This window comes from Callithrix jacchus, chromosome 9 (assembly GCF_049354715.1).
Source record: "Callithrix jacchus isolate 240 chromosome 9, calJac240_pri, whole genome shotgun sequence".
Taxonomy (NCBI): Eukaryota; Metazoa; Chordata; class Mammalia; order Primates; family Cebidae; genus Callithrix; species Callithrix jacchus.
In genome coordinates this window covers 70,400,238-70,426,218 of record NC_133510.1, presented here as the reverse complement: position 1 = coordinate 70,426,218, position 25,981 = coordinate 70,400,238, and the positions used below count along the sequence as shown (strand labels likewise).

Genomic DNA, 25,981 nt, shown 5'->3' with positions numbered 1-25,981 from the left:
ACACTTCCTCACATTCCTCTTATTGCATTTTTTAATTTTTATTTTTTGAGATGGAGTCTGGCTCTGTCGCCCAGGCTGGATTGCAGTGGCACGACCTCTGCTCACTGCAACTTCCACCTCCCAGGTTCAAGCGATTCGCCTGCCTCAGCCTTCCGAGTAGCTGGGACTACAAGGCGTGCACTACCAAGTCCGGCCAATTTTTGCATTTTTAGTGGAGACAGGGCTTCACCATGTTGGCCAAGCTGATCTCAAACTCCTGACCTCAGGTGATCCACCCCGCCCGGCCCCTCTTACTGCTTCCATTTAAAAAAAAAACCCTCAGGTCAACAAGAGACACGCCCTGAAGCCGTAGTCGCGCCGCCACCAGCGCGCATGCGCAGACCGCAGTGGTGGTTTCCCGCCCTGCAGCGGCGGGAAGGTAACGGTCGCGCGTGCGCGCTTTTGTCTCCAGCGCCTTCCCACCCCCGCTTTTCGCGATCAAGAGGAAGTGAGGGCTAGAAGAGTCGGCGCGCGCGTCCACCCAAGGCGGGGGAAGGGCATGCGCTGTAAAGGACTGCTGGGACTCGAGGTGCCGCGCCCAGGACAGAGTTACGCGCTAAAAGAGAGCTCCGGATAAGGCGGAGGGCTGAGCCCTCCCATCCCTTCCAGAGTCTGAGAAGAAATCCTGGCGCCCCTCAACCTTTCCGGGCCCCCGCCATTTACAAAGACCGAGGTCTCACGACTCCGGATCTGGCATCTCGTCCCGCTTGCCGCCCTTCAAACGGACGGCTCTGGGGCCAGCCTTCCCCCGCTGTATACAGGCTCCCCCACACCCCGCCGACTCGCGTATCCCTGCTGCCCTGAAAGCGGCCGGCAGCCGCGCGGCCCACTCACCATAGTGGCTAGGGATTAGGAGGCGAAGGCGACAGGAGGAGACACCGGGTCCCGGTTACCGTCCCCGACAAGCTAAGAGTCGAGGTAAGTAACGCACTGGGGCGGGGCGAGCGCTGGAGCCTCTTAAGTAGTGGCTGCGGAGGGGCGGGCGGGCACAGGCGGTGCCGCGGCCGGGAGCCCCTCCTCCGGCCCGGCGCGCCCACTCGGCGCCAGGCCTGGCCGCCGCAAAGGCGGGCTCCAGCCCCGAGCCCCCTCCCCTCGCGTGGCCGCGGGGCGGGGTCCGCCGCGCCTGCGGGCCGCGCGCGCCAGTGCTGCAGTGTGCGGCGCATGGCTGCGAGGGCCTGGCGGGGGGGCGGGCGCGAGTCGGAAAGACACCGATCGCGGAATGGGCGAGGAGGCTTGCCTTAATTCGCAGGAAGCCTAGGACTTGGGAGAGCCATACAATTTGAAAGATGAGGCACCGTGAAATGCAGAAACTTGTGGTTCGGATAGCTCAGCTGATTAATTTCATGTTGCCACTGTTTGTGAGTTTTGCCTTTTTATTTTCTCAGTTCGTTCTGTGCTTACCTGATAATGTGAAAAACACGAGCTTTAGAAAACCGAGTAGGTGTACTTGGTTTACTGTAATGACTTGTTCTCGAAAGTTAGGGTACCAAACGCTGGAGGCAAATAATATTTCAGTCATTCGAAGAACAGTGCCCGAGCATTTAACATTGAAGCTGTTAAAAGGGCAGAGTAGGCCCGAATTTTGGATCGAAGCCATCAACTTTATGGAACAGTCCTAGGGGCTTTTTGAAAAGGAGATTTAAAAACACATTTCAGAGGTGATAGCCGAGTTAAGGAAGTGAGAAAAAACTTGGATAGGGAGGAAATAAATGGACACTGAAGGATGTTAGGAAGTAGGGATTCCTTGTGCAACTTAGAGTTTTGTAAATAAGACTGCTTGGCCTTATGTCAAGATACATCAGTTGGTTATAGCTTAGCGCTTGGAGGCCTACGTTATAGTAGACTAGTTCTCCCTCCGCCCCGCCCCTTGAAAATCTATTTCAAGACCATAAACCACATTGCTAATCCTTGGAAATGCAGAAGAAGGTGGTTAGGTTTAAAATGTGGCTTTAAAATGGTCCTAGCAGAAACCTATTGATGTTACTATTCAAAATATCTGCCCAGTATATAGGAAACAAAAAGGTAAAACCTAAAACACTAGAAATTCATAGTTCATCTTCAGTTATTAGCCTATTAAGATTTGGTAAAGCCTTCATCCTTCATTTCAGACAAATAAATTTATGTGGTTAATAAGTGTGTATTTTGTAATGAGTTATGTGTGTGTATGTGTGTGTGTGTGTGTCCACCCATCTGAACTTGACCTGCAAACCAGGAGGTTCTTGTTTATTTCTGGTAAATATTTTTGATAGTCTTATTAAAGGCATTTAATTCAAAAATCCAAATTTGCACACATTTTTCCAGCTGAGTAGAGAAGGCTGGAATGTTTGAATATTGAATATTCAATTCAATATTCAGTTCTCACTTATTTTTTCCTCTTATTCTTTAAAAAAAAAATTAAGCCAGTTAAATTTAGAAGTGGGGGGTTGTATACCAATTTTAGTGACACTAATGTTAATAAGTTCTGATAACCCACTCCCATTGGACCACCCCCATTGTTACTTTTTCTTAAAAGGAGTCTGAAAATAATTAGTTTGCTTTAACTGGAAGAACGAATGTTAGGGAACCACCCTGCTGAACTCCATTTTGCTGTCAGCTCTGGATAAAAGCTATTTTATCCAGAAAAGCTATCTCTGTGCAGAAATTTTGAATAGTTTAGGAACCAAAATAGGTTTCTAGACATTCTGAAGCCACCCTTCTACCCTAACCACCTTACGTATTTCCAAGGATTAGTGATGTAGTTTATGCTCTTGGAATAGATTTTTCTGGGGGAAGGGAGAACCTCCCTTGTAGCTCTCTGCAGATTATCAGAGTCACTACTGCAGGGATTTGCTCCTGTGGGCCTATATGTCTCCCTAGATACCTTTCTAAAATTATTAGCTTTGTTATCTCTGTATTCCCCTGTAGTGAATAAGGAAGTATTTTGTTTTTGTTTTTGTTTTGTCCTTAATAATACGTCAGATTTCACAGAATAATCAAAGTAAAAGAGAACTTTATTTTTTGACCGAAACTCTGTATCCAAAAAAAAAAAAAAAAACAAAAAACCATATGTTGTTATTCAGTATTTGAACATCTGAACATTTTGTTGTCTAAGGAGTTTGTTCTTGCCGGCATTATTAAACTGCTTCCTTAGCTGTGAACACTGTATGACTGTGGGTTGTGTCTGGAAAGGAATATGATTTGCTAGTTGTTTTTGTTTTTTTTTTAATTAGCTTCTCATTTTCTTATACTTGCCTCAGTTTCCTCATCTAGTTTTAATATGGAATTGATTTTGAAATTGTGTTACCCAAGCTCTTTTTTTTTTTTTGATAAGGATTCTCACTCTGTCGCCAGGCTGGAGTGCAGTCGTGCGATCTCAGCTCACTGCAACCTCCGCCTCTTGGGTTCAAGCGATTCTCCTGCCTCAGCATCCCGAGTAGCTGGGACTATAGGCATGTACCACCATGCCCAGCTAATTTTTGTATTTTTAGTAGAGACAGGGTTTCACCATGGTTGCCAGGATGGTCTCGAGCTCTTGACTTTGTGATCTGCCCATCTTGGCCTCCCAAAGTGCTGGAATTATGAGCTGTGGTGCCTGGCTTTTTTTTTTCTTTGAGACAGAGTTTCACTCTTGTTGCCAAGGTTGGAGTGCAGTGGAGTGATCTCGGCTCACTGTAACCTCCACCTCCTAGGTTCAAGCGATTCTCCTGCCTCAGCCTCCCAAGTAACAGGGATTACAAGCACCTGCTACCATGCCCAGCAAATTTTGATATTTTTAGCAGAGAGGGGGTTTTACCATGTTGGCCAGGCTAGTCTTGAGCTCAGGTGATCCTCCCACCTCGGCCTCCCAAAGTGCTGGGGTTACAGGCACGAGCCACCGTGCCTGGCCAAGTTACCCTAGCTCTTATGTTCCTGTTTCCCTAACATAATACCTCCTCTACTTATGAGAGAACTCCTAATATTAAGGGGAGATGAAGGTCATTTTTTGTAACTTCTTCCTGCTGAGAGTGGACATTGATCTTTGGGATAGGATTCTCTCATAAGGATTTGCAGTCAGCTTCACGATGTTCTGATGGTTCTTTTCTTTGTTCTTTTTTTTTTTTTTTTGGACAAAGTTTTGCTCTGTTGCCAGGCTAGAGTGCAGTGGCATGGTCTCAGCTCACTGCAACCTCCACCTCCCAGGTTCAAGGGATTTTCCTGCCTCACCTTTCTGAGCAGCTGAGAGTACAGGTACACACCGCCATGCCCAGCTGCTTTTTTTTTTTTTTTTGACACAGAGTCTTGCTCTGTCACCAGGCTGAAGTACAGTGGCGCAATCTCGGTTCACTGCAACCTCTGCTTCCTGGGTTCAAGTGATTCTTCTGCGTCAGCCTCCCAAGTAGCTGGGACCACAGACACGTGTCACCATGCCCAGCTAATTTTTGGATTTTTAGTAGAGACGGGTTTCACCATGTTGGCCGGGATGGTCTCGATCTCTTGACCTCGTGATCCGCCCACCTCAGCCTCCCAAAGTGCTGGGATTACAGGCGTGAGCCACCGCACCCAGCCTAATTTTTGTATTTTTAGTAGAGACAGGGTTTCACCATGTTGGCTGGGATGGTCTTGATCTCTTGACCTCGTGATCCACCCGCCTTAGCCTCCCAAAGTGCTAGGATTACAGGTGTGAGCCACCACACCTGGTGATGTTCTGATGATTCTGTGGGCATAGCCCTGCCCAGTATTGGAGAAGTAAAAATCTCTGGATGTCTGATCTGTGGTACCTAAAGGCAGGATGTCTGTATTTCTCAGGTTAGAAGATGGTATGGGTTGGAAGCCTTCTGCCAACATAATCTTTATGTGGGATTGTTGTAATCTAGTAGACACAAACTTCACCAAAGTGTTAAACAAGCAAGGGCCAAAGACTAGTAATAACAAGATAGCGATCAAAGGTCCTAGGAAGAGGAAAAACCAGTTGAGACTCAGGAGGGTGCTTTTTTTTCCTTTTTCTGTTTTTCTTTTCCCCCAGGTAGGGTCTTGCTATGTTGCCCAGGCTTGATTGAACTCCTGGCCTCAAGTGATTCTCCTGCCTTGGCCTCCCAAAGTGCTGAGATTACAGGCCTGAGCTACTGAGCCTTGTCTAACCTCTAAATCTCTACTTTTATAGGAGGTTTTTTTTTTTTTTTTTTTTTTTTTTGGAGACAGTGTCTTGCTCTGTGGCCTATGCTAGAGATGGAGAGCAGTGGTGTGATCATGGCTCACTGCAGCCTTGACCTCCTGGCTGAAGCTATCCTCCTACCTCAGCCTCCCAAGTAGCTTGGACTACAGGTGCCCAGCTAATTTTTGTATTTTTATAGAGGACAGCCATGTTTCCCAGGCTGGTCTCGAACTCTCCTTGCAGGCATTATTAAGCTGCTTCCTGTGGGGCACAGTGGCTCACACTTGTAATCCCAGCACTTTCGGAGGCCAAGGCGGATGGATCACCTGAGATCAGGAGTTCAAGACCAGCCTGGCCAACATGGTGAAACTCCATCTCTACTGAAAATACAGAAATTAAACAGGTGTGGTGGCAGGCACTTATACTCCCAGCTATTCAGGAGGCTGAGACAGGAGAATCACTTGAGCCGGGGAGGCAGAGGTTGCAGTGAGCCGAGATTGCACCACTGTATTCCAGCCTGGGTGACAAGAGCAAAACTCTGTCTCAAAAAAAAAAAAAAGCTACCTCCTTAGCTGTAGACATCTTTTGACCATGGATGATGGCTGGCAAGCAATGTACCTTGCTAGTTTTAAGATGGAATTGATTTTAAAATTATGTCATCCTGGCTCCCCTATACTTCTGTTTCTCTCTCTTTTTTTTTTTTTTTCTGAAACAGGGTCTCACTCTGTTGCCCAGGCTGGAGTGAGTGTGGCAGTGGGATCTCAACTCACTATAGCTCTACCTCCCCAACTTAAGGGATCTTCCCATCTCAGCCTCCCAAGTAGCTGGGACAATAGGCATTGCCACCACACCCCGCTAGTTTATTTATTTTTTTTGTAGTGATGGGGTTTCTCCATATTGCCCATGGACTCAAACTCCTGGACTCAAGCAATCCACCTGCCTTGGCCTCTCAAAGTGCTGGGATTATAGGTGTGAGCCACCACACCCAACTGTAACACATTTTAATGCCAGAAATATTGAATAACTTTATTTTGCCTCTTTTCTTTTTTTTTTTTTCTCAGACAGTCTTGCTGTGTTGCCCAAGCTGGAGTACAGTGGCACAATTTCAGTTCACTGAAACCTCTGCCTCCTAAGTTCAAACAGTTCTTGTGCCTCAGCCTCCCAAGTAGCTGGGATGTGCCACAACACCTGGCTAATTTTTATATCTTTAGTAGAAATGGGGTTTTGCCATGTTGCCCAGGCTGGTCTTGAACTCCTGCCTCAAGTGATTTGCCTGCCTTGGTCTCCCAAAGTGCTAAGATTACAGGCGTAAGCCACCATGCCTGGCCTGCCTCCTCTTTAGTACCTGAAAGGAAAGTATGACTTTTAAAAAAAATCTGTGGTTGGCTGGGCATGGTGGCTCATGCCTGTAATCCCAGCACTTTGGGAGGCCGAAGCAGGTGGATCACGAGGTCAGGAGTTCAAGACCAGCCTGGCCAAGATGTTGAAACCCCGTCTCTACTAAAAATACAAAATTAGCTGGGCGCGGTGGCACGTGCCTGTAATTCCAGCTACTCAGGAGGCTGAGGCAAGAGAATTGCTTGAATCCAGGAGGCGGAGGTTGCAGTGAGCCGAGATTGCACCACTGCACTCCACCCTGGGTGATAGAGTGAGACTCTGTCTCAAAAAAAAAAAAATCTGTGGTTAACCTACATAGGTCTTTTTTTTTTGAGGCAGAGTCTTGTTCTGTCACCTAGGCTGGAGTGCAGTGGAGCAATCTCAACTCACTGCAACCTCTGCCTCCTGGGTTGAAGTGATTCTCCTGCCTCAGCCTCCTGAGTAACTGGGACGACAGGTGCACTCCACTGCACCCAGTTAATTTTTTATGTTTTTAGTACAGATGGCTGTCACCATATTGGCCAGGTTGGTCTCAAACTATTCACCTCATGATCCACCTGCCTTGGTTTCCCAAAGTCCTGGGATTACAGGTGTGAGCCACCACTCCTGGCCTTTGTTTATCTTTAGAAATGGAGTCTCACTCTGTTGCCCAGGCTGGAGTGCAATTGTGTGATCTTGGCTTACTGCAGCCTCTGCCTCCCAGGTTCAAGTGATTCTCCTACCTTAGCCTCCTGAGCAGCCGGAATTACAGACATGCACCACTAAGCCGGGTTAATTTTTGTAAGTTAGTAGAGACTGGGTTTCACAATGTTGGCTAGGCTGGTCTCGAACTTCTGACCTCAAGTGATCCGCCCACTTTAGCCTCCCAAAGTTCTGGGATTACAGGCATGAGCCACCACGCCAGGCCTCTATTTGTTTTGATATTTGTGTGTGTGTGCGTGTGTATGTGTGTGTGTGTAGGTATGTACACACACGCACACACAATTGAATAGTATTTATCTATGTCTGGAACATAAACACAGTAGTATTTACTGTCTTGACATTTTTTTTCCTCCCCCAAGACAGGGTCTCACTCTGTTGCCTAGGCTGGACTACAGTGGCATGATCATGGCTCACTGCAGCCTCCATTTCTCAGGCTCAAACGATGCTCTCACCTCAGCCTCTTCAGTAGCTGGAACTACAGGCAAGCACCAATGTGCCTGGTTAATTTTTTGTAGAGGTGGGGTCTCATTATGTTACCCATGCTAATCTTGAACTCCTGGGTTTAGTCGATCCCACCTTGGCCTCCCAAAGTGCTGAGATTGCAGTATAGGCCACTGTGAGTAGTCTGTCTGCACATTTTAATTGATTATATAGGTCTTTCTTTTGTTGTACTCTTTCAGGCCTGTAACTGTTTGCTTTGAGTCTTTGGTGTAGTGGGAAACCCCTCTTATCTTTCCTACATAATATCATCACCATTTGCTACTGTTTTTTTTTTTTGACAGTTTCCATATTGTGGTTTAGACACAGAAGTTCACAAAATATTTTGTTCATTTCACTAACTCTACAAGTAAAAACAAACTACCAAATGGCAACAATTTACCAAGTGTTAACTATTTATAAATATTTGACCTCCATTCTTATTTATCCCAATGTTACAAATTTACATAAGACATTTTGGGTTCTGCTTTACCACAGATAGATGGTATTAGGGAAAGAAAATTAACTTTGGTGGGATGGCTCAGGCCTATAATCCCAGCACTTTGGGAGGCCAAGGCCCGAAGATCACTTGAGGCCAGTAGTTAGAGATCAGCCTGACCAACGTGGCGAAATTCTGTCTACTAAAAATACAAAAATTAGTTGGGCCTGGTGGCACGCATCTGTAATCCCAGCTACTTGGGAAGCCGAGGCACGAGAATCACTTGAGCCCAGGAGGTGGAGGTTGCAGTGAGCAGATATCATGCCACTGTACTCCAGCCTGGGTGACAGAATAAGACTCTGTCTCAAAAAAAAAAAAAAAAAAAAAAAAAAAAGGAGGGGGGAATAGAAAATTGACTTTGGTGGTGTCAGATAGGACTAGATTCAATTCTAGTTTTGTCAGTTAATAGTGGTATGACCTTAGACCCTTTATTTTTCCTGAGCCTCATTTATGAATGGCACTCATTATTAACTTGGAATCATCTTTTTCTCATACATTCAGTCCCATTAATTAAATGTTGTCATTTACCTTCAAAATATGCCCACTACATTTTATCACACCACTCTATTATTTCACAGCTCTTACAGAATCTGAAATTACCTTGTTTGCACATTTATTTACTTGTTGAAAGTTTCTTCCTTTAAGTAAACTCCATATCTCTTTTTGTGGAAGTCAATCTTGGTTGCCCTTGGAGAAGCTACCTTCTTCCATTCTTCATTGCTAAAAGAACCTCCTTTACCTGCCACTGTTTAAAGGATATTCGTGTGCTCAGTCCCAGGGGACAAATCAATGCAACCTTTTTTCCCTTTTGCCAGATACTTGCTTTCTCAGTTTCCTTCACGATTGGACCTGATTCTGGCCAATGGGACATAAAGAGGCAAGTCAGCTAAGGAGTTTCTGGTAATGGATTTCCTCTCTGATAAAAAGAGATTACCCCCTTGAGGAAATCCCTTTTGTTTCACCCCCTCCCTTTGCTTTCTGCCTTTGGAAATGTCCTTTGAAGATATGATGCCTAGAGCCAATTTAAAACCTTGAGGGTCTAATACAAAGAGAATCATAAAGATACCAGTTCAGTGCAGTGGTCTGATATTGTGAAACTATAGGCCCAACCTTAAACCAACCTATCTCCACATTTATTAATTAAATAATAAATTAAGGAAACTAAATATTAACCAATAAAGGAAACAGTAAATGTCCTTATAATGTAAGCTAATGCAAGCAGGCTTTATCTCTAGTGCCAAGAACAATACCTGGCACATAGTAGGTGCTTAATATATAATTTTTGTTGAATTTTTGAACTTTGTGATTGATTGGATGTGGGGTGTGAGGTAAAGTGAGGAATGGAGGTTATTTTGTAGGTTTCTCTTTTTTAATTAATTATTTATTTATTTTTGAGACAGAGTCTCACTCTGTCACCCAGGCTGGAGTGCAATGGAGCAATCTCTGCTCACTGCAACCTGTGCTGCCCGGTTTCAAGCGATTCTCCTGCCTTAGCTTCCCGAGTAACTGGGATTACAGGCCCCTGCCATTGTGCCCAGCTAATTCCTGTATTTTCAGTAGAGACAGGGTTTCACCATGTTGGCCAGGCTGCTCTTGAACTCCCGAACTTGTGATCCATCTGCCTCCCAAAGTGCTGGGATTATAGGTGTTAGCCACAGCGCCTGGGTGAAAGTGGTGCCTTTTTTTTTTTTTTTTTTTTTGAGACAGAGTCTTGCTGTTTCACTGTTTCATCAGGCTGGAGTGCGGTGGCATTATCTCAGGTCACTGCAACCTCTGCCTCCCGGGTTCAAGCGATTCTCCTGCTTCAGCCTCCCAAGTAGCTGGGAATACAGGCAGGCACCAGCAGCCCAGCTAATTTTTCTATTTTTAGTAGAGACGGGGTTTCCTGGGTTGGCCAGGATGATCTCGATTACTTGACCTCGTGATCCGCCCACCTTGGCCTCCCAAAGTGCTGGTATTACAGGCATGAGCTGAAAGTGGTGCTCTTTATAGAGAACCCTGAAGTATAGAGAACCTGGCCTTAGTGAGGAATTGAAAGAATGGGCCAGGCACGGTTGCATATATGCTTTGGAAGGCCGAGGTGGGCGGATCACCTGAGGTCGGGAGTTTGAGATCAGCCTGACCAACACGGAGAAACCCCATCTCTACGAAAAATACAAAATTAGGACGTGTTAGCACATGCCTGTAATCTCAGCTACCCAGGAGGCTGAGGCAGGAGAATCGCTGGAACCTGGGAGGCAGAGGTTTCAGTGAGCCCAGTTGGTACCATTGCACTCCAGTGTGGGCAACAAGAGCGGAAGAAAGGAAGGAGGGAGGGAGGGAGGAAAGGAGGGATGGAAGGAACGATCATATTTAAAGTAGAGAAAATGAGCTTATAAAAGGAGTCTGGGAGAAATGAAGAAAGGAAGAGAGAGAGAGAGAGAGAGATCATATTTAAAGTAGAGAAAATAAGCTTATGAAAGGAGTCTAGGCCAGGCACAGTGACTCATGCCTGTAGTCCTAGCACTTTGGGAGGATGAGATGGGCAAGTCACCTGAGGTCAGGAGTTCAAGACCAGCCTGGCCAAGATGGTGAAACCCTGTGTCTACTAAAATACAAAAATTAGCCAGGCATGGCCAGGCACAGTGTCTCAGGCCTATAGTCCTAGCACTTTGGGAGGCCAAGGTGGGTGGATCAACTGAGGTAAGGAGTTTGAGACTAGCCTGACCAACATGGTAAAACCCCATCTCTACTAAAAATAAAAAATTAGCTGGGTGTGGTGGCAGGTGCCTGTAGTCCCAGCTACTCTGGAGGCTGAGGCAGAAGAATCGCTTGAACCCCGGAGGTGGAGGTTGCAGTGAACTGAGACTGTGCCACTGCGCAGTGAGACTCAGTCTCTTAAAAAAAAAAAAAAAAAAAAAAAATTAGCTAGGCATGATGGCAGGTGCCTGTAATCCCAGTTACTTGGGCTGAGACAGGAGAATCACTTGAACCTGGGAGAAGGTAGTTGCAGAGTCAAGATCACACCGCTGCACTCCAGCCTGGGCAGCTGAGTGAGACTCCATCTCACAAATAAATAAATAAATACATATAAAAATAAAAGGAGTCTGATAAAGAATGATCAAAGAGGAAGAACTGGGAGTTTTACAATCCAAGTAAAGAGTTTTCAGAGAGTACAGTGTCCGATGCTGCAGAGAGGTTAAATAGGGTAAATATTAGAAAGGGTCCATTGTATTAAATATGTAGAAAACAATATGGTGTCTATTTTTATTTACTTATTGGACAATATTGAGAGGGTAGCATGCCAGGTACTCTTTATAAGTGTTGGATAGATGTAACAGTGAATAAAATAAGTCTCACTGGAGTGATGAGAAGGGACATGCTTGCCTCTTCCTAATCTTAGTGGGAAAGCTTCTAATTTCTCACTTTTAAGTATAATGTTAGTTGTAGGGATTTTGTAGATATTTTTGATCAAATCGAGAAAGTTCCCCTCTATCCTAGTTTACCAAGAGAGTTTATTATGAATGAGTGTTGGATTTTGTCAGATGCTTCTTCTGCATCTGTTGATATGATTATGTGATTTTTTTCTTTCAAGGAGTCTTGCTTTATCGCCCAGACTGGAGTGCAGTGGCACTATCTTGGCTCACTGCAACCTCCACCGCCTGGGTTCAAGTGATTCTCGTGCCTCCGCCACTGGAGTAGCTGGGATTACAGGTGCACGTCACAGAACCTGGTTATTTCTGTATTAGTAGAAACAGGGTTTTGCCATGTTGGCCAGGTTGGTCTTGACCTCTAACCTTAAGCCATCCACCTGCCTTGGCCTCCCAAAGTCCTGGGATTACAGGCGTGAGGCACCTCGCCCAGCCTTTTTCTTCTTTAGACTGCTGATCTGATGGATTATATTAATTGATTATTTTATTTTTTATTGAGATGGATCTCACCCTGTCACCTAGGCTGGAGTGCAGTGGCATGAACATAGCTCACTCCAGTATTGATCTCCTCGGCTCCAGCAATCCTCTCACCTCAGCCTCCTGAGTAGCTAGGACTGTAAGTATATGCCACCATACCCTGCTAATTTCTAAAATTTTTGTAGACATGGGGTCTTGCCATGTTGCCCAGGCTTGTCTTGAGCTCCTGAGCTGAAGTGATTGTGCCACTTCCGCCTCCCAGAGCGCTTGGGCTACAGGTGTGTGCCACTGCTCCTGGCCTTAGTCATTTTCAAATATTGAAGCAGCCTTATATACCTGGAATAAATTCCAGTTGGTCTTGGTATATAATTCTTTTTATACAATATTAGATTTCATTTTCTGATATTCAATTGAGGATTTTTGCATCTATATCTATGCAAATATTGGTCTGTAGGTTTTTTTTTTTGGTAATATCTCTCTGGTTTTGGTATTAGGGTGATATTGATCTCATAGAATGAGTTAGAGAATAATCCTTCTGCTTCTGTCTTCCTAAAGAGATGGTATAGAATTGGTATAATTTTTCCCCTAAAAGTTTGGTAGAATTCAAATTAGCTAGGCAGGGTGGCATACACCTGTACTCCCAGCTACTTGGGAGGTTGAAGCAGGAGAATCACCTAAACCCAGGAGGTAGAGGTTGCAGTGAGCCAAGATCACACTACTGCACTTCAGGCTCGGCAGCAGAGAGAGACTCTATCTCCAAATAAATAAATAAATAAATAGATAGATAAATAAGTAAACGTTTGGTAGAATTCATCAGTTAACTGATCTGGGTCTGGTGCTTTCTGTTTGGCAAGGTTGTTAATTATTGATTCAATTTTTTTTTTTTTGAGACAGAGTCTCACTCTGTCACCCAGGCTGGAGTGCAATGGCGTGATCTTGGCTCACTGCAACCCTTGCCTCCCAGGTTCAAGCAATTCTACTGCCTCAGTCTCCCAAGTAGCTGGGACCATGCCTGGGCAATTTTTTATTTTTAGTAGAGACGGGGTTTCACCATCTTAGCCAGAATGGTCTCCATCTCCTAACCTCATGATCTGCCTGCCTTGGCCTCCCAAAATGCTGAGATTAAGGCATGAGCCACTGTGCCTGGCTGATTCAGTCCTTTAATAGATACAGAGCAGTTCAAATTGTCTTTCCTCTTAGGTGAATTTGGCAGATTGTGTCTTTTAAGGAATTGGTCCATTTCACCTAGGTTATCAAATCTGTGTGCATACAGTTTTATTTTCCTTTTAATGTTCATGGAATTTGTAATGATATCCCCTCTTTTGTTTCTTTTTTCTGTTTTTTTGAGATAGAGTCTTGCTCTGTCACCTAGGCTGGTGTGCAGTGGTGCCATCTTGGCTCACTGCAACCTCCTCACAGGTTCAAGTAATGCTCCTGCTCAGCCTCCCGAGTAGCTGGCGCTAAAGGCATGCACCACCACGCCAAGCTAATTTTTGTATTTTCTTTTGGCAGAGATGGGGTTTTACCATGTTGGCCAGGCTGGTCCCGAACTCCTGGCTTAAAGTGATCCATCTGCCTCAGCCTCCCAAAGTGCTGGGATCATAGGCGTGAGCCACCACACCCAGTCTTTTATTTCTTTTTTGTAGAGATGGAGTCTCACTATGTTGCCCAGATTGGAGTGCAATGGCTATTCACAGATGTGATAATCATATACTACAGCCTTGAACTCCTGGGCTCAAGTGATCCTTCTGCCTCAGCTTCTAAAGTAGCTGGAACTATAGGTGTGCCACCTTGCCCAGCTCCTTCACTTTAAAAAAAAGTTTAATTTTGTAGGGATGAGGTCGTGCCATATTGCCAGACTGAACTCCTTGCCTTGAAATCCTTGCCTCTAGTGATCCTCCCACTACAGACATGAACTACTGTGCTCAGCCTCCTTTACTTTTTTGACCTAACTTCTACAGATCTATAAAGAGTTGTTGGCAGCTGTGGATGCACTGCCTATGACTTAGCCCTGCTCTGCATGGAGCAGTTAAAAAAAAAAAAGGAGCTGTTGATTTTTTTCAGTTTGTTCATCTTTTACTTGTTATCATGGATTGGTGACTTCCAGGATTCTTTTTTTTTTTTTGTTTGAGACGGAGTTTCGCTGTTGTTACCCAGACTGGAGTGCAATGGTACGATCTCGGCTCACCGCAACTTCCACCTTCTGAGTTCAAGCAATTCTCCTGCCTCAGCCTCCTGAGTAGCTGGGACTACAGGGATGCACCACGATGCCCAGCTAATTTTTGTATTTTTAGTAGAGACGGGTTTCACCTTGTTGACCAGGATGGTCTTGATCTCTTGACCTCGTGATCCACCCGCCTCGGCCTCCCAAAGTGCTGGGATTATAGGCGTGAGCCACTACGCTCGGCTGACTTCCAGGATTCTTTTATGCTTTACTGGAAACTGGATGTCTATATTTTTTTAAAGCAGTAACAAGAAGGTCACTGAGGCCGCATGCAGTGGCTTATGCCTGTAATCTCAGCAGTTTGGGAGGCCAAGGCGGGCAGATCACCTGAGGTTGGGAGTTTGAGACCAGCCTGACCAACATGGAGTAACTCTGTCTCTACTAAAAATACAAAATTAGCTGGGTGTGGTGGTGCATACCTGTAATCCTAGCTACTCGGGAGGCTGAGGCAGGAAAATCACTTTAACCCAGGAGGCAGAGGTTGCAGTGAGCTGAGATGGCATCATTGCACTCCAGCCTGGGCAACAAGAGCAAAACTCTGTTTCGAAAAAAAATAGTCAGTGAGGCCAGAGCAGAGTAAGTAAAGGGGAGAGTGTTATGAAATGAGATTGGAGAGGTAGCCAGGGTCTAGTTCATGTGATAGTGTTATTAGGCATGGAAAGATTTTGTGTTTTATTCTAAAAATGATGAGAAGCTATTAGATAGTTTTGAGCAAAGGTGTGACGTTCTATTTTAGATTGTAAGGGCATTGCTCTGGCTTTTGTGAGAGTAAACCACAGGAGTTTAAGAGTGGAAGAAAGAAGATGAATTAGAAGGGAATGGGCAGTAATGCAGGCAGGAGATGATAGTGGCTTGTATCAGGGTGGTATTATGGAGGTGGTAAGAAGTGGTAGATTTCTGAGTATAGTTTGAAGACAGAACTGACAGGATTTATTAATGAACTGGCTGTGTGAACGAGAGGAGTCAATCATGACCGCTAGATTTTTGGCATGAGCAACACTGCGGAATACTAAAAGGAGGAACAGGTATAGAGAAATTGAAAGAATCAGAAGTTCAGTTTTGGATACATTAATTTGGAGATGCAGTGGGTTAGATCTAAGTAGAGATGTTGATTAGGCAGCAATAGTTGGTTAAAAAGTGCAGAGAGGGTTGGGTACAGTGGCTCATGCCTGTAATCCCAGCACTTTGGGAAGCTGAGGTGGGCGGATCATGAGGTCAGGAGTTCAAGACCAGCCTGGCCAACATAGTGAAACCCCATCTCTACTAAAAATACAAAAATTAGCCAGGCATGGTAGCACATGCCTATAATCCCAGCGACTTGGGAGGCTGAGGCAGGAAATCACTTGAACCTGGGACGTGGAGGTTGTGGTGAGCTGAGATCATGCCACTGCACTCTAGCCTGGGCAATAGAGCGAGACTCCATCTAAAAAAAAAAAGAAGAAGTCATCTAAGGACTGAACCCCAGAGCATTCCAGTTTATAAAAATTAGGAAGAGATGGCTGGGCATGGTGCCTCACGCCTGTATGTAATCCCAGCACTTTGGGAGGCTGAGGTGCTTGGATCACGAGGTCAGGAGTTCGAGACTAGCCTGACCAACACGGAGAAACCTTGTCTCTACTAAAAATACAAAAATTAGCCAGGTGTTGTGGCGCATGCCTGTAATGCCAGCTACTCAGTAGGTTGAGGCAGGAGAATCACTTGAGCCCAAGAGGTGGAGGTTGTGGTGAGCCAAGATCTCACCACTGCATTCCAGCCTGGGCGACAGAGTAAGACTCTGTCTCAAAAAAAAAAAAAGTTAGGAAGAGGATCTAGTGTAAGGTGAAAAGGAGCAGACAGTGGTGTTGGAAGAAAATAATGGCCTGGATGCAGTGGTTCACACCTATAATACCAGCACTTGGGGAGGCCAAGGTGGGAGGATTGCTTGAGCCCAAGAGTTGGAGACCATCTCTGGCAACATAGGGAGATCCCTTCTCTACAACAAATACAAAAATTAGCCAGGTGTGGCCGTGTGCACCTGTCGTACCAGTTACTTCAGAGGCTGACATAGGAGCCCACGAGGTGAAAGCTGCAATAAGTAAGGTGCATGATTTCACCACTGCACCACTGCATTCCAGCCTGGATGACAGAGCAAGACTGTGTTTCAAAAAAAAAAACAGAAAAAAGAAAATAATGAAGAGTTTGGTATTCTGAAGACCAAATGAAGAAAGTGTTTCAAGCAGGACCAGGTGATAACTATGCTTTCTGAACTGTGCTTTCTGGGAGGCTGGGTAAGATGGGATCTGAGAATCAGCTGTTAGATTTCAGTAGAGACCTGGGCAAGAGTGGCTTCAGTGGAGCAATAGGGATGAATTAAGGCCTGATGAGGGTAAGTTCAAGAGAGAATTCATGACAAGGATGTGGAGGAAGGAGAATTTAAAACCTTTCTGAGGATTTTTGCTTTAAGGGATTAGAGAGAAGAGTAATAATTGGTAGGGCTGGATAGGGTTGTTCAATAAAAGGAGGGGTTTTGTTTTTGTTTCTACAATGGGAGATTTTTTAGCGTGTTTATTAGCTAATGAGAAAAAAACAAAAGGTAAAACCCATGTTGTAAGAAAAGGAGCAAAGCTTTAGAGTAGTGAAATGAGAAGGCACCCAGTGCACCATGGAGGGGTTCACCTTGGAAAGGAGCACAATATTATAATATGCATCCACTGACACACAGGAGGAAACCAGAATTCCAGGAGGGATTATCAGTTGGCAGTTAGATCTAGTGGTGGAACCTGTGGAATTTCTCTTCCGATTATTTCTTTTCATCTCTTCCACTCCAGCAAAACAAAAATAGGTAATTTCAGCGAGGGAGGGTGGCATACAGTGGCACCTTTCAGCTGCTTGGGAGGCTGAGGCAGGTGGATCCTTTGGGCCCAGGAGTTTGAGTCCAGCCTGGGCAACATAGCAAAACCTCATCTTTAAAAAAGAAGAAAAGGCTGGGTGCGGCAGCTCACACCTATAATCCCAGCACTTTGGGAGGCCGAGGTGGGTGGATCATGAGGTCAAGAGATCAAGACCGTCCTGGTCAATATGGTGAAACCCCATCTCTACTAAACGTACAAAAATTAGCTGGGCATGGTGGTGCATGCCAGTGGTCCCAGCTACTCAGGAGGCTGAGGCAGGAGAATTGCTTGAACTCAGGAGGTGGAGGTTGCAGTGAGCCCAGATCGCGCCATTGCACTCCAGTCTGGGTAATAAGAGCGAAACTCCGTCTCAAAATAAAAAAATAATAAAAAAGAAGAAGAACAAAATAGGTAATCTCTCCTAATTCTCCCATATTTTCTTAGTAACAGAACCCTGATTTCATTGGAAACAGGATGCCCAGCTTCTGTTCCAACTTCACTAGTGGTGTCCATGTGACTAAATTCTAGTGAAATGTTAGTGGAAGTTGTTTGGTGGGGTTTCTGTGAAAGTTTCTAAAACATGATTGCTAGGATTGATTGAGCTAATATTTGTCTTTGGCCCTTTCTTTTCTTTTTTGCTGAGAACATGGACAAGATGGTGGGAGTCCTATGGAGTCCTTAAGCCATATAATATGCAAAGGATGAAGGAAGATCAAGTCTAGGTGCCTGATGACAACATGGAGCTGTCACACAAGCCCTGGATTGCCTACCCTTGGACTTCTCATTATGGGAGAAAATGAAACAATTCTTTTAAGCCACATTGATCTTTCTTCCTATTTTTATTTTTCTTTTGTTGAGTGTGTGTTTGTGTCTGTTATTTACAGCTGATTGTAATTCATAACTGATGTGGTAGTGGGACTGTACAAGTTTTGTCTTCTGATGCTTTTCTTTTTCTTTTTTCTTCACTGAAACGGAGAGGGTGATCATTAGCTAAATGTAAGGATTGGGGAAGGAGTGTGGGAGGCTTGTGGAGAGAAGATGCGTGAAATAGTTATCTCTGAATGGTAGAGTAAATTAAGTAGGGAGATACAGTAGGTCATTCAGATATCTGTGGTTGTAAATATAAAATGAGATCAGTCATCTGGATTCTGTTTTTCTCTAGTCAGGTTTACCTGCTCAGGAGAAGGTATAAACTTGATAGTGATTGGACTTAACCAGGATTTATAATTTGCTAAAGCTATTGTGTCACCATTTATGAAATAGAAAAAGATACTGTACGATCACTGAGAAGACAGTTGACTGAATGGACTTATAAAAAACAGGTGACTGCTGGCCGGGCACGGTGGCTCATGCCTGTAATCCTAGCGCTTTGAGAGACCGAGATAGAGGATTTCCTGAGCTCAGGAGTTCAAGACCAGCCTGGGCAACACGGTGAAACCCGTCTCTACTGAAATACAAAAAATTAGCTGGGGGTGGTGGCATGTGTCTTTAAGCTACTTGGGAGGCCGAGGCTGAAGAATTGCTTGAACCGAGGAAGTGGAGGTTGCAGTGAGCTGAGATTGTTCCACTGCACTCCAGCCTGGGTGACAGAACGAGACTCATCTCAAAAAACAAAAACAAAACAAAACATGTAATTAATAAAAGCAGTAGACTTGAAAGTACAACTTACACATATTTTTTGAATGGGTAAAATTCCCATGGTTCAAACATTAAAGAGGTAAAAAGATACACAGGCACACCTTAGTTTATTGCACTTCACTTTATTGAACTTTTCTTTTTCTTTCTTGAGACAGTTTTGCTCTTGTTGCCCATACTGGCATACATGGGCAGTCCCACCACAACCTCTTCCTCCTGGGTTCAAGCGATTCTCCTGCCTCAGCTCCCGAGTAGCTGGGATTACAGGCATGCACCACCATGCCCAGCTAATCTTTGTATTTTTGGTAGAGATGGGGTTTCACCACATCGGCACGGCTGGTGTCGAACTCCTGACCCCAAGTGATTCGCCTGCCTCGGCCTCCCAAAGCACTGGGATTGCAGGCTTGAGCCACCTTGCCCAGCACTTTTTTTTTTTTTTAAAGACGGAATTTTGCTCTTGTTGCCCAGGCTAGAGTGTAATAGCACATCCTGGCTCCGCCTGCCTAATTTTTTTTTTTTTTTGAGATGAAGTCTTGCTCTGTAGCCCAGGCTGGAGTGCAGTGGTGCGATATGAGCTCACTGCAACCTCCACCTCCCAGGTTCAAGTGATTCTCCTGCCTCAGCCTCCCAAAGAGGTGGGACTACAGGTGTGTGCCAGCACGCCCAGCTAATTTTTTGTATTTTTTTTAGTAGAGACAGGGCTTCACCATGTTAGCCAGGATGGTCTTGAGCACCTGACCTCATGATCCTCCCACCTTGGCCTCCCAAAGTGCTGGGATTATAGGCATGAGCCACCATGCCCAGCCCACTTTACTGAACTTCATGAAGAATTAGGGTTTTTCTCTTTCATTTTTTTATAGACATATTGAAGGTTTATGGCAACTCTACATCAAGCAAGGTTGGCACCATTTTCCCAACAGCGTTTGCTCACTTCATGTCTCTGTATCACATTTTGGTAATTCTTATAATATAACTTTTTCATTACAGGCCACATGCAGTGGCTTACGCCTATATTCCTAGCATTTAGGGAGGCCAAAGCAGGTGGATCTCCTGAGGTCAGAAGTTCAAGACAAGCCTGGCCAACATGGCAAGACCCCGTCCCTACTAAAAATACAAAATTAGCCAGGTGTGGTGGCACACACCTATGATCCCAGCTACTTGGGAGGCTGAGGCAGGAGAATCCTTTGAACTCAGAAGGTGGAGGTTGCTATGAGCCGAGATTGCACCATTGCACTCCAGCCTGGGAGACAAAGCAAGATTCTGTCTCAAAAAAAAAAAAAAAGGAAAAAACAGCTTTTTTATTGTTATTGTATTTGTTATGGTGATCTGTGATTAGTAATCTTTGATGTTATTATTGTGATGGTTTTGGAGTGCCACAAACATAAGATCCCATATGCCATTGATCTTAATCTATAAATGTGTGTATTGTGATTGTGCCACTGACCAGCCATTTCCCATCTCCTCTCCTTAGGCTTCCCTGTTCAATTAGACACAACATTGAAATCAGACCAATTAACCCTACAGTAGTCTCTGAGAGAGGCTAAAAGTTAAGCCTCTGGTGCTAAACACCCAAATTGTGAGTGCAAAGGAAAAGTTCTTAAAGGAAATTAAAAGTGCTACTCCAGTGAACACATGAATGATAAGAAAGTGAAATAGGCCAGGCGTGGTGACTCATGCCTGTAATCCCAGCACTTTGGGAGGTTGAGGTGGGAGGATCACCTGAGGTCAGGAGTTCAGGACCAGCCTGGCCAACATGGTGAAACTCTTGTCTTCACTAAAAATACAAAAATTATCTGGGTATGGTGGGGCATACCTGTAATCCCAGCCACTTGGGAGGCTGAGGCAAGAGAGTCGCTTGAACCAGGAATGGGGAAGGGGAAGGCCCACTGAAAAAAAAAAAAGGAAAAAAGAACCAGGAGGTGGAGGTTGCAGTGAGCTGAGATTGTGCTGCTGAACTCCAGCCTTGTTAACAGAGGAAAACTCTCTCAAAAAACAACAACAGCAACAACAACAAAACCAGTCTTATTGCTGCTGAGAGGGAGAAAGTTTTAGTAGTCTGGATAGAAGATCAAACCAGCCACAACATTCCCTTAAACTAAAGCCTAATCCAGAGAAAAGCCTCAGTTCTGTTTAATTCTATGAAGGCTGAGAGAGGTGAAGAAGCTGCAGAAGAAAAGTTTGAAGCTAGCAGAGGTTGGCTTGTGAGGTTTAAGGAAAGAAGCCATCTCCGTAACATAAAAGTGCAAAGCAAAGCAACAGGTGCTGATGTAGAAGCTGCAGCAAGTGATCCAGAAGATCTAGCTAAGATCATTGATGAAGGTGGCTATATTAAACATTTTTGGCCAGGCACAGTGCCTCACATCTAATCCCAGCACTTCGTGAGGTTGAGGTGAGAGCATTGCTTGAGGCCAGCCTGAACAACAGAGCAAGGCTTTTTTTTTACTGAGTAGCTGGGATTACAGGTGCATGCCACTGTGTTAGCCTAACTTGTGCTAGCCTAACTGACTCCATCTTAGCTGTGAGCCTGACAAGCTCCATCTTAGCTTTCCCTCCCTGCTATGGCCCCCTCAGGGGCATTACTGGTTCATGCTGTACTCAGAACCTTGAACCATTGAGGTTTGGGTCACACTGTTCTCAGAACCTCCAACTGATGTAACCACATCCTGCTTGGCAAGCCCACCTGCTATTGTGAAAAACCCCCTCGGTGGTTGATTATATAGAAAGACCCCCTGCTACCCCCATTGGTGATTGTATGGAAATACCCTTGGTAACCAGCAACTATGGGAACCTCCTGCCTTCTGGTTATCAGCTTACTCCTAACTTACTTGTTCTGCTTCAGTAAAATTCCACTTTGCCACCCCCTCTTCTCTAAGCAAGGTATAAAAAGGAATCAGACCCCTTCTTCAGGGCTGAGAGAATTTTGAACATTAGCCGTCTCGGTCGCTGGCAATAAAGGACTCTCAATTGAAGCTCAGAGCATGGCACTTTCCTTACAACTCGCTTGGTTACCACACCACCATGCTCAACTAATTTTTTGTATTGGTACAAACGGGGTTTCACCATGTCGGTCAGGCTGGTCTTGAACTCCCAACCTCAGGTGATCCACCCACCTTGGCCTCCAAAGTGCTTGGATTACAGGTGTGAGCCACCATGTCCGGCCCCAGAACATTTTTTGTCTTCTCAAAAGAAACTCAGTGTCCATTAACAGTTACTCCCATTGCTGCCCTCCACCCAGCCTGGGCAACCACTAGTCTACTTTGTTTCCTTCCATTTCCCTATTCCAGACCTTTCATATAAATGGAATCATACAAAATATGCGGCTTATTATGGCTGACTTCTCTCACTTAGCTGATCTTTTCAAGGTTGATTCATGTTGTGGCATGTATCAGTACTTCATTTCTTTGTATTGCTAAACAATATTCCATTGGATGGATATACCACATTTTCCTTCCTTCCTTCCTTCCTTCCTTCCTTCCTTCCTTCCTTCCTTCCTTCCTTCCTTCCTTCCTTCCTTCCTTCCTTCCTTTTTTCTTTGAGATGGAGCCTTGCTCTGTCACCCATGCTGAAGTGCAGTGGCGTGATCTCGGCTCACTGCAACCTCCACTTCCCGGGCTCAAGCAATTCTCCTGCCTCAGCTGCCTAAGTAGCTGGAATTACAGGTGTGGGCCACCATGCCTGGCCAATTTTTGAATTTTTAGTAGAGACAGGGTTTCACCATGTTGGTCAGGCGGCTCTGGAACTTTTGGCCTCAGGTGATCTGCCCACCTAGGCCTCCCAAAGTGCTGAGATTATAGGTGTGAGCCACTGCACCCACCTACCACATTTTCTTTTTATTTATGTATTTATTTTTTGAGAGAGTTCCACTCTTGTTGCCCAGGCTGGGGTGCATTGGCACGATCTTGGCTCACTGCAATCTCTGCCTCCTGGGTTCAAGCAATTCTCCTGCCTCAGTCTCCCTAGTAGCTGGGATTACAGGTGGATGCCACAACACCCAGCTAATTTTTGTGTTTTTAGTAAAGACGGGGTTTCACCATGTTGGTCGGTCTGGTTTTGAACTCCTGACCTCAGGCAATCTGCCCGCCTCAGCCTCCCAGAGTGCTGGGATTACAAGCATAATCCCAACTGCACCCACTGTGCGACTGCACCCAACCCACATTTTCTTTTTCTTTCTTTCTTTGAGACAGAGTTTTCTTTTGCCCAGGCTGGAGTGCAATGGCTACCTCTGCTTACCAAAACCTCCGCCTCCTGGGTTCAAGTGATTTCTTCTGCCTCAGCCTCCCGAGTAGCTGGGATTACAGGCATGCATCACTTCGCCCGGCTAATTTTGTATTTTTAGTAAAACAGAGTTTCTCTGTGTTGGTCAGGCTGATCTCGAATTCCCGACCTCAGGTGACCTCAGGTGGCACATGCCACCACACCCAGCTAATTGTTTTTGTATTTTTAGTAGAGACGGGGTTTCATCATGTTGGCCAGGATGGTCTCAATCTCTTGACCTCATGATCCACCCGCCTCCGCCTCCCAAAGTGCTGGGATTACAGGCTTGAGCCACCGCACCCAGCCGACACTTGTCTTTTTTATGATGGTCCTCCTATTGGATATGAGGTGGTATCTCATTGAGTTTTTTGTTTGTTTGTTTTTGAGACAGTTTTGCTCTGTTGCCCAGGCTGGAGTGCAGTTGTATAATCTCAGCTCACTGCAACCTCAGCTCCCCAAGTAGCTGGGATTACAGGCACCTGCTACCATGGCAGGCTAATTTTTGTATCTTTAGTAGTGATGGGGTTTCACCATGTTGACCAGGCTGGTCTTGAACTCCCGACCTCAGGTGATCCACCCGCCTTGGCCTCCCAAAGTGCTGGGATTCCAGGTGTGAGCCACCATGCCCTGTCCTCACCGTGTTTTGATTAGCATTTCTCTGATGACCAATGGTTTTGGGCATTTTTTCATATGTTTATTGGTCATTTGCATTTCTTCTTTGGATAAATGTATATTCATATGATTTGCCTATTAAAAATTTTTAGTGTTGAGTTGTGTGAGTTCTTTATATATTCTGGACATAAGTCTCTTATCTGATATATGGTTTGCAAATATTTATTTCTTCCATCATGTGGGTTGTCTTACACTTTTATTCCCCCCCCTTTTGATAAAGAGCTGATTTTTTTTTTGAGTTGGGGTGTTGCTATGTTTCCCAGGTTGATCTTGAAATCCTGGGTGTAAGTGATCCTCCTGCCTCAGCCTCACAGAGTAGCTGAGATTGCAGGAGCATGCCACCATGCCTGGTTCGACACCTAAAAAAAAAAAAATTAAGACCAGGTACAGTGGCTCACACCTGTAATCCCAGCACTTTGGGAGGCTGAGGTGGTTGGGTCACCTGAAGTCGGGAGTTTGAGACCAGCCTGACCAATATGAAGAAACCCTGTCTCTACTAAAAATAAAAAATTAGCTGGGCGTGGTAGCACGAACCTGTAATCCCAGCTACTCAGGAGGCTGAGACAGGAGAATCGCTTAAACCCAAGATCATGCCACTGCACTCCAGCCTGGGCAACAAGAGCAAAGCTCCATCTAAAAACAAAGTCCGTCTTACCATTTTGTTTTTCTTTTGTTGTTTGTGCTTTTGGTGTCATATCTAAGAAAGCATTGCCTAATCAAAAGTAATTAAGATTTATCTCTGTTTTCTTCTGAGTTTTATGGCTTTAGCTCTTATATTTAGGTCTTTGATCCATTTTGAGTTAATTTTTGTGTATGGTCTGAGATAGGAGTCTGTATTAGTTTCACAGAGCTGCTTTTAAGCCACAACCTGAGTGGCTTAAAAGAACAGAAATGTATGACCTTATAGTTCTATAGGCTGGAAGTTTGAAATCAACGTGTTGGCAAATTTGGCTCCTTTTGGAGGCTCTGAGGGAGAATCCATTCCATGTCTCTCTCCTAGCTTCTGCTGGTTGCTGACAATCCTTGGAATTCCTTACCTTGCAGACATCACTACAATTTCTCTATCTGTTGCTACCGGGTATTTTCCCCATGTATCTGTGTCTTCACATGGCCTTCTTTTAAGGACAGTCATTAGATTTAGCGCCCACTCTAATCCAGTAATTCCTCATCTTAACTAACTACATTTGCAAAGATCCTATTTCTAAGGAGGGCCACATTCTGAGGTTGTAGGTGGACACTGAATGTCGGGTAGGGGGACACTTCACACAGCAGTCTAACTACATTCCTTTGCATGTGAATATCCAGTTGTCCCAGCATCATTTGTAGAAAAGACTTCTTTGGAGCACCTTGTTACAGCCTAGCATGGGTGAAAGTCTAGGCTCACCACTGTCTTGCCAGTATAGGTAGAGGTGGGGCCGTGTTTTTTTCTGTGGCATTTGGCTGGAGTAGAGGAGTTACTATTTAAAAGTTTGCTGTCTTGCTAGATCATCCCTTTCTTGGTTCTTTGGCTAGGAAGAGCAGACTCTTTTTCTTTTTTTTGGTCTCACCCTTTGGCATTTTTGGATTGTCAGCTTCTTCAGTTCCAAGGCTTTGAGATGTAAGGTAAAAAGAAAACCCAGGGAATTCATCACCATGTTGTTCTTGTTCCCAAGATCCCTAGCTCATCTGCTGTCTTCTCTCCATCTTTCAGTCTTCTTCTTCTTCTTTTTTCTTTTGAGACTTAGTCTCACTCTGTTGCCCAAGCTGGAGTTCAGTGGTTCAATCTTGGCTCATTGCAACCTCCACCTCCTGTATTCAAGCAATTCTTCTGCCTTATCATCCTGAGTAGCTGTGATTACAGGCCTGTGCCACCACGTCCAGCTAATTTTTGTATTTTAGTAGAGATGGGGCTTCACCATATTGGCCAGGCTGGTCGTGAACTCCTGACCTCAAGATATCCACCTGTCTCAGTCTTTCAAAGTGCTGGGATTACAGGCATAAGCCATCATGCCTGGCCTTTCTTTCAGTCTTCTTATGTTTGTTTTATATATAATGTCCAGGGTTTTTAGTTGTATTTAGTGGGAGGAATTTGGGAAGTATGTCTGCTCCACCTTCCTAGTGCACTGAATTTATAAGGCAATTTAAGTAGAATTAACATCTTTGTAATCTGGTACTTCCAAATAATGAATGTGATATATCTCAGTATATTAATCATAATATCTTCATAATATCTCTCAATAAAGATACTTTCTTGTA

The 25,981-nt window shown here is 44.9% G+C and overlaps 1 protein-coding gene and 1 long non-coding RNA gene across 2 annotated transcripts in view; one reads left to right on the top strand and one right to left on the bottom strand.

Annotated features, from left to right (window-relative positions):
• The window catches only part of LOC100392213 (tubulin alpha-1B chain), a 4,304-nt gene extending 3,333 nt beyond the window's left edge, over window positions 1-971 (bottom strand). Inside the window, exon 1 of the mRNA XM_009003724.5 lies at window positions 874-971. Coding sequence (XP_009001972.1) covers window positions 874-876 — 3 coding nt within the window. The 5' untranslated portion in view covers window positions 877-971. The remainder of the gene's footprint in view (window positions 1-873) is intronic.
• On the top strand, window positions 467-25,981 carry LOC118144253 (uncharacterized). The gene is made up of 2 exons (XR_004728881.3): window positions 467-12,230; window positions 17,829-25,981. It is a non-coding gene; the product is annotated as an uncharacterized LOC118144253 (long non-coding RNA).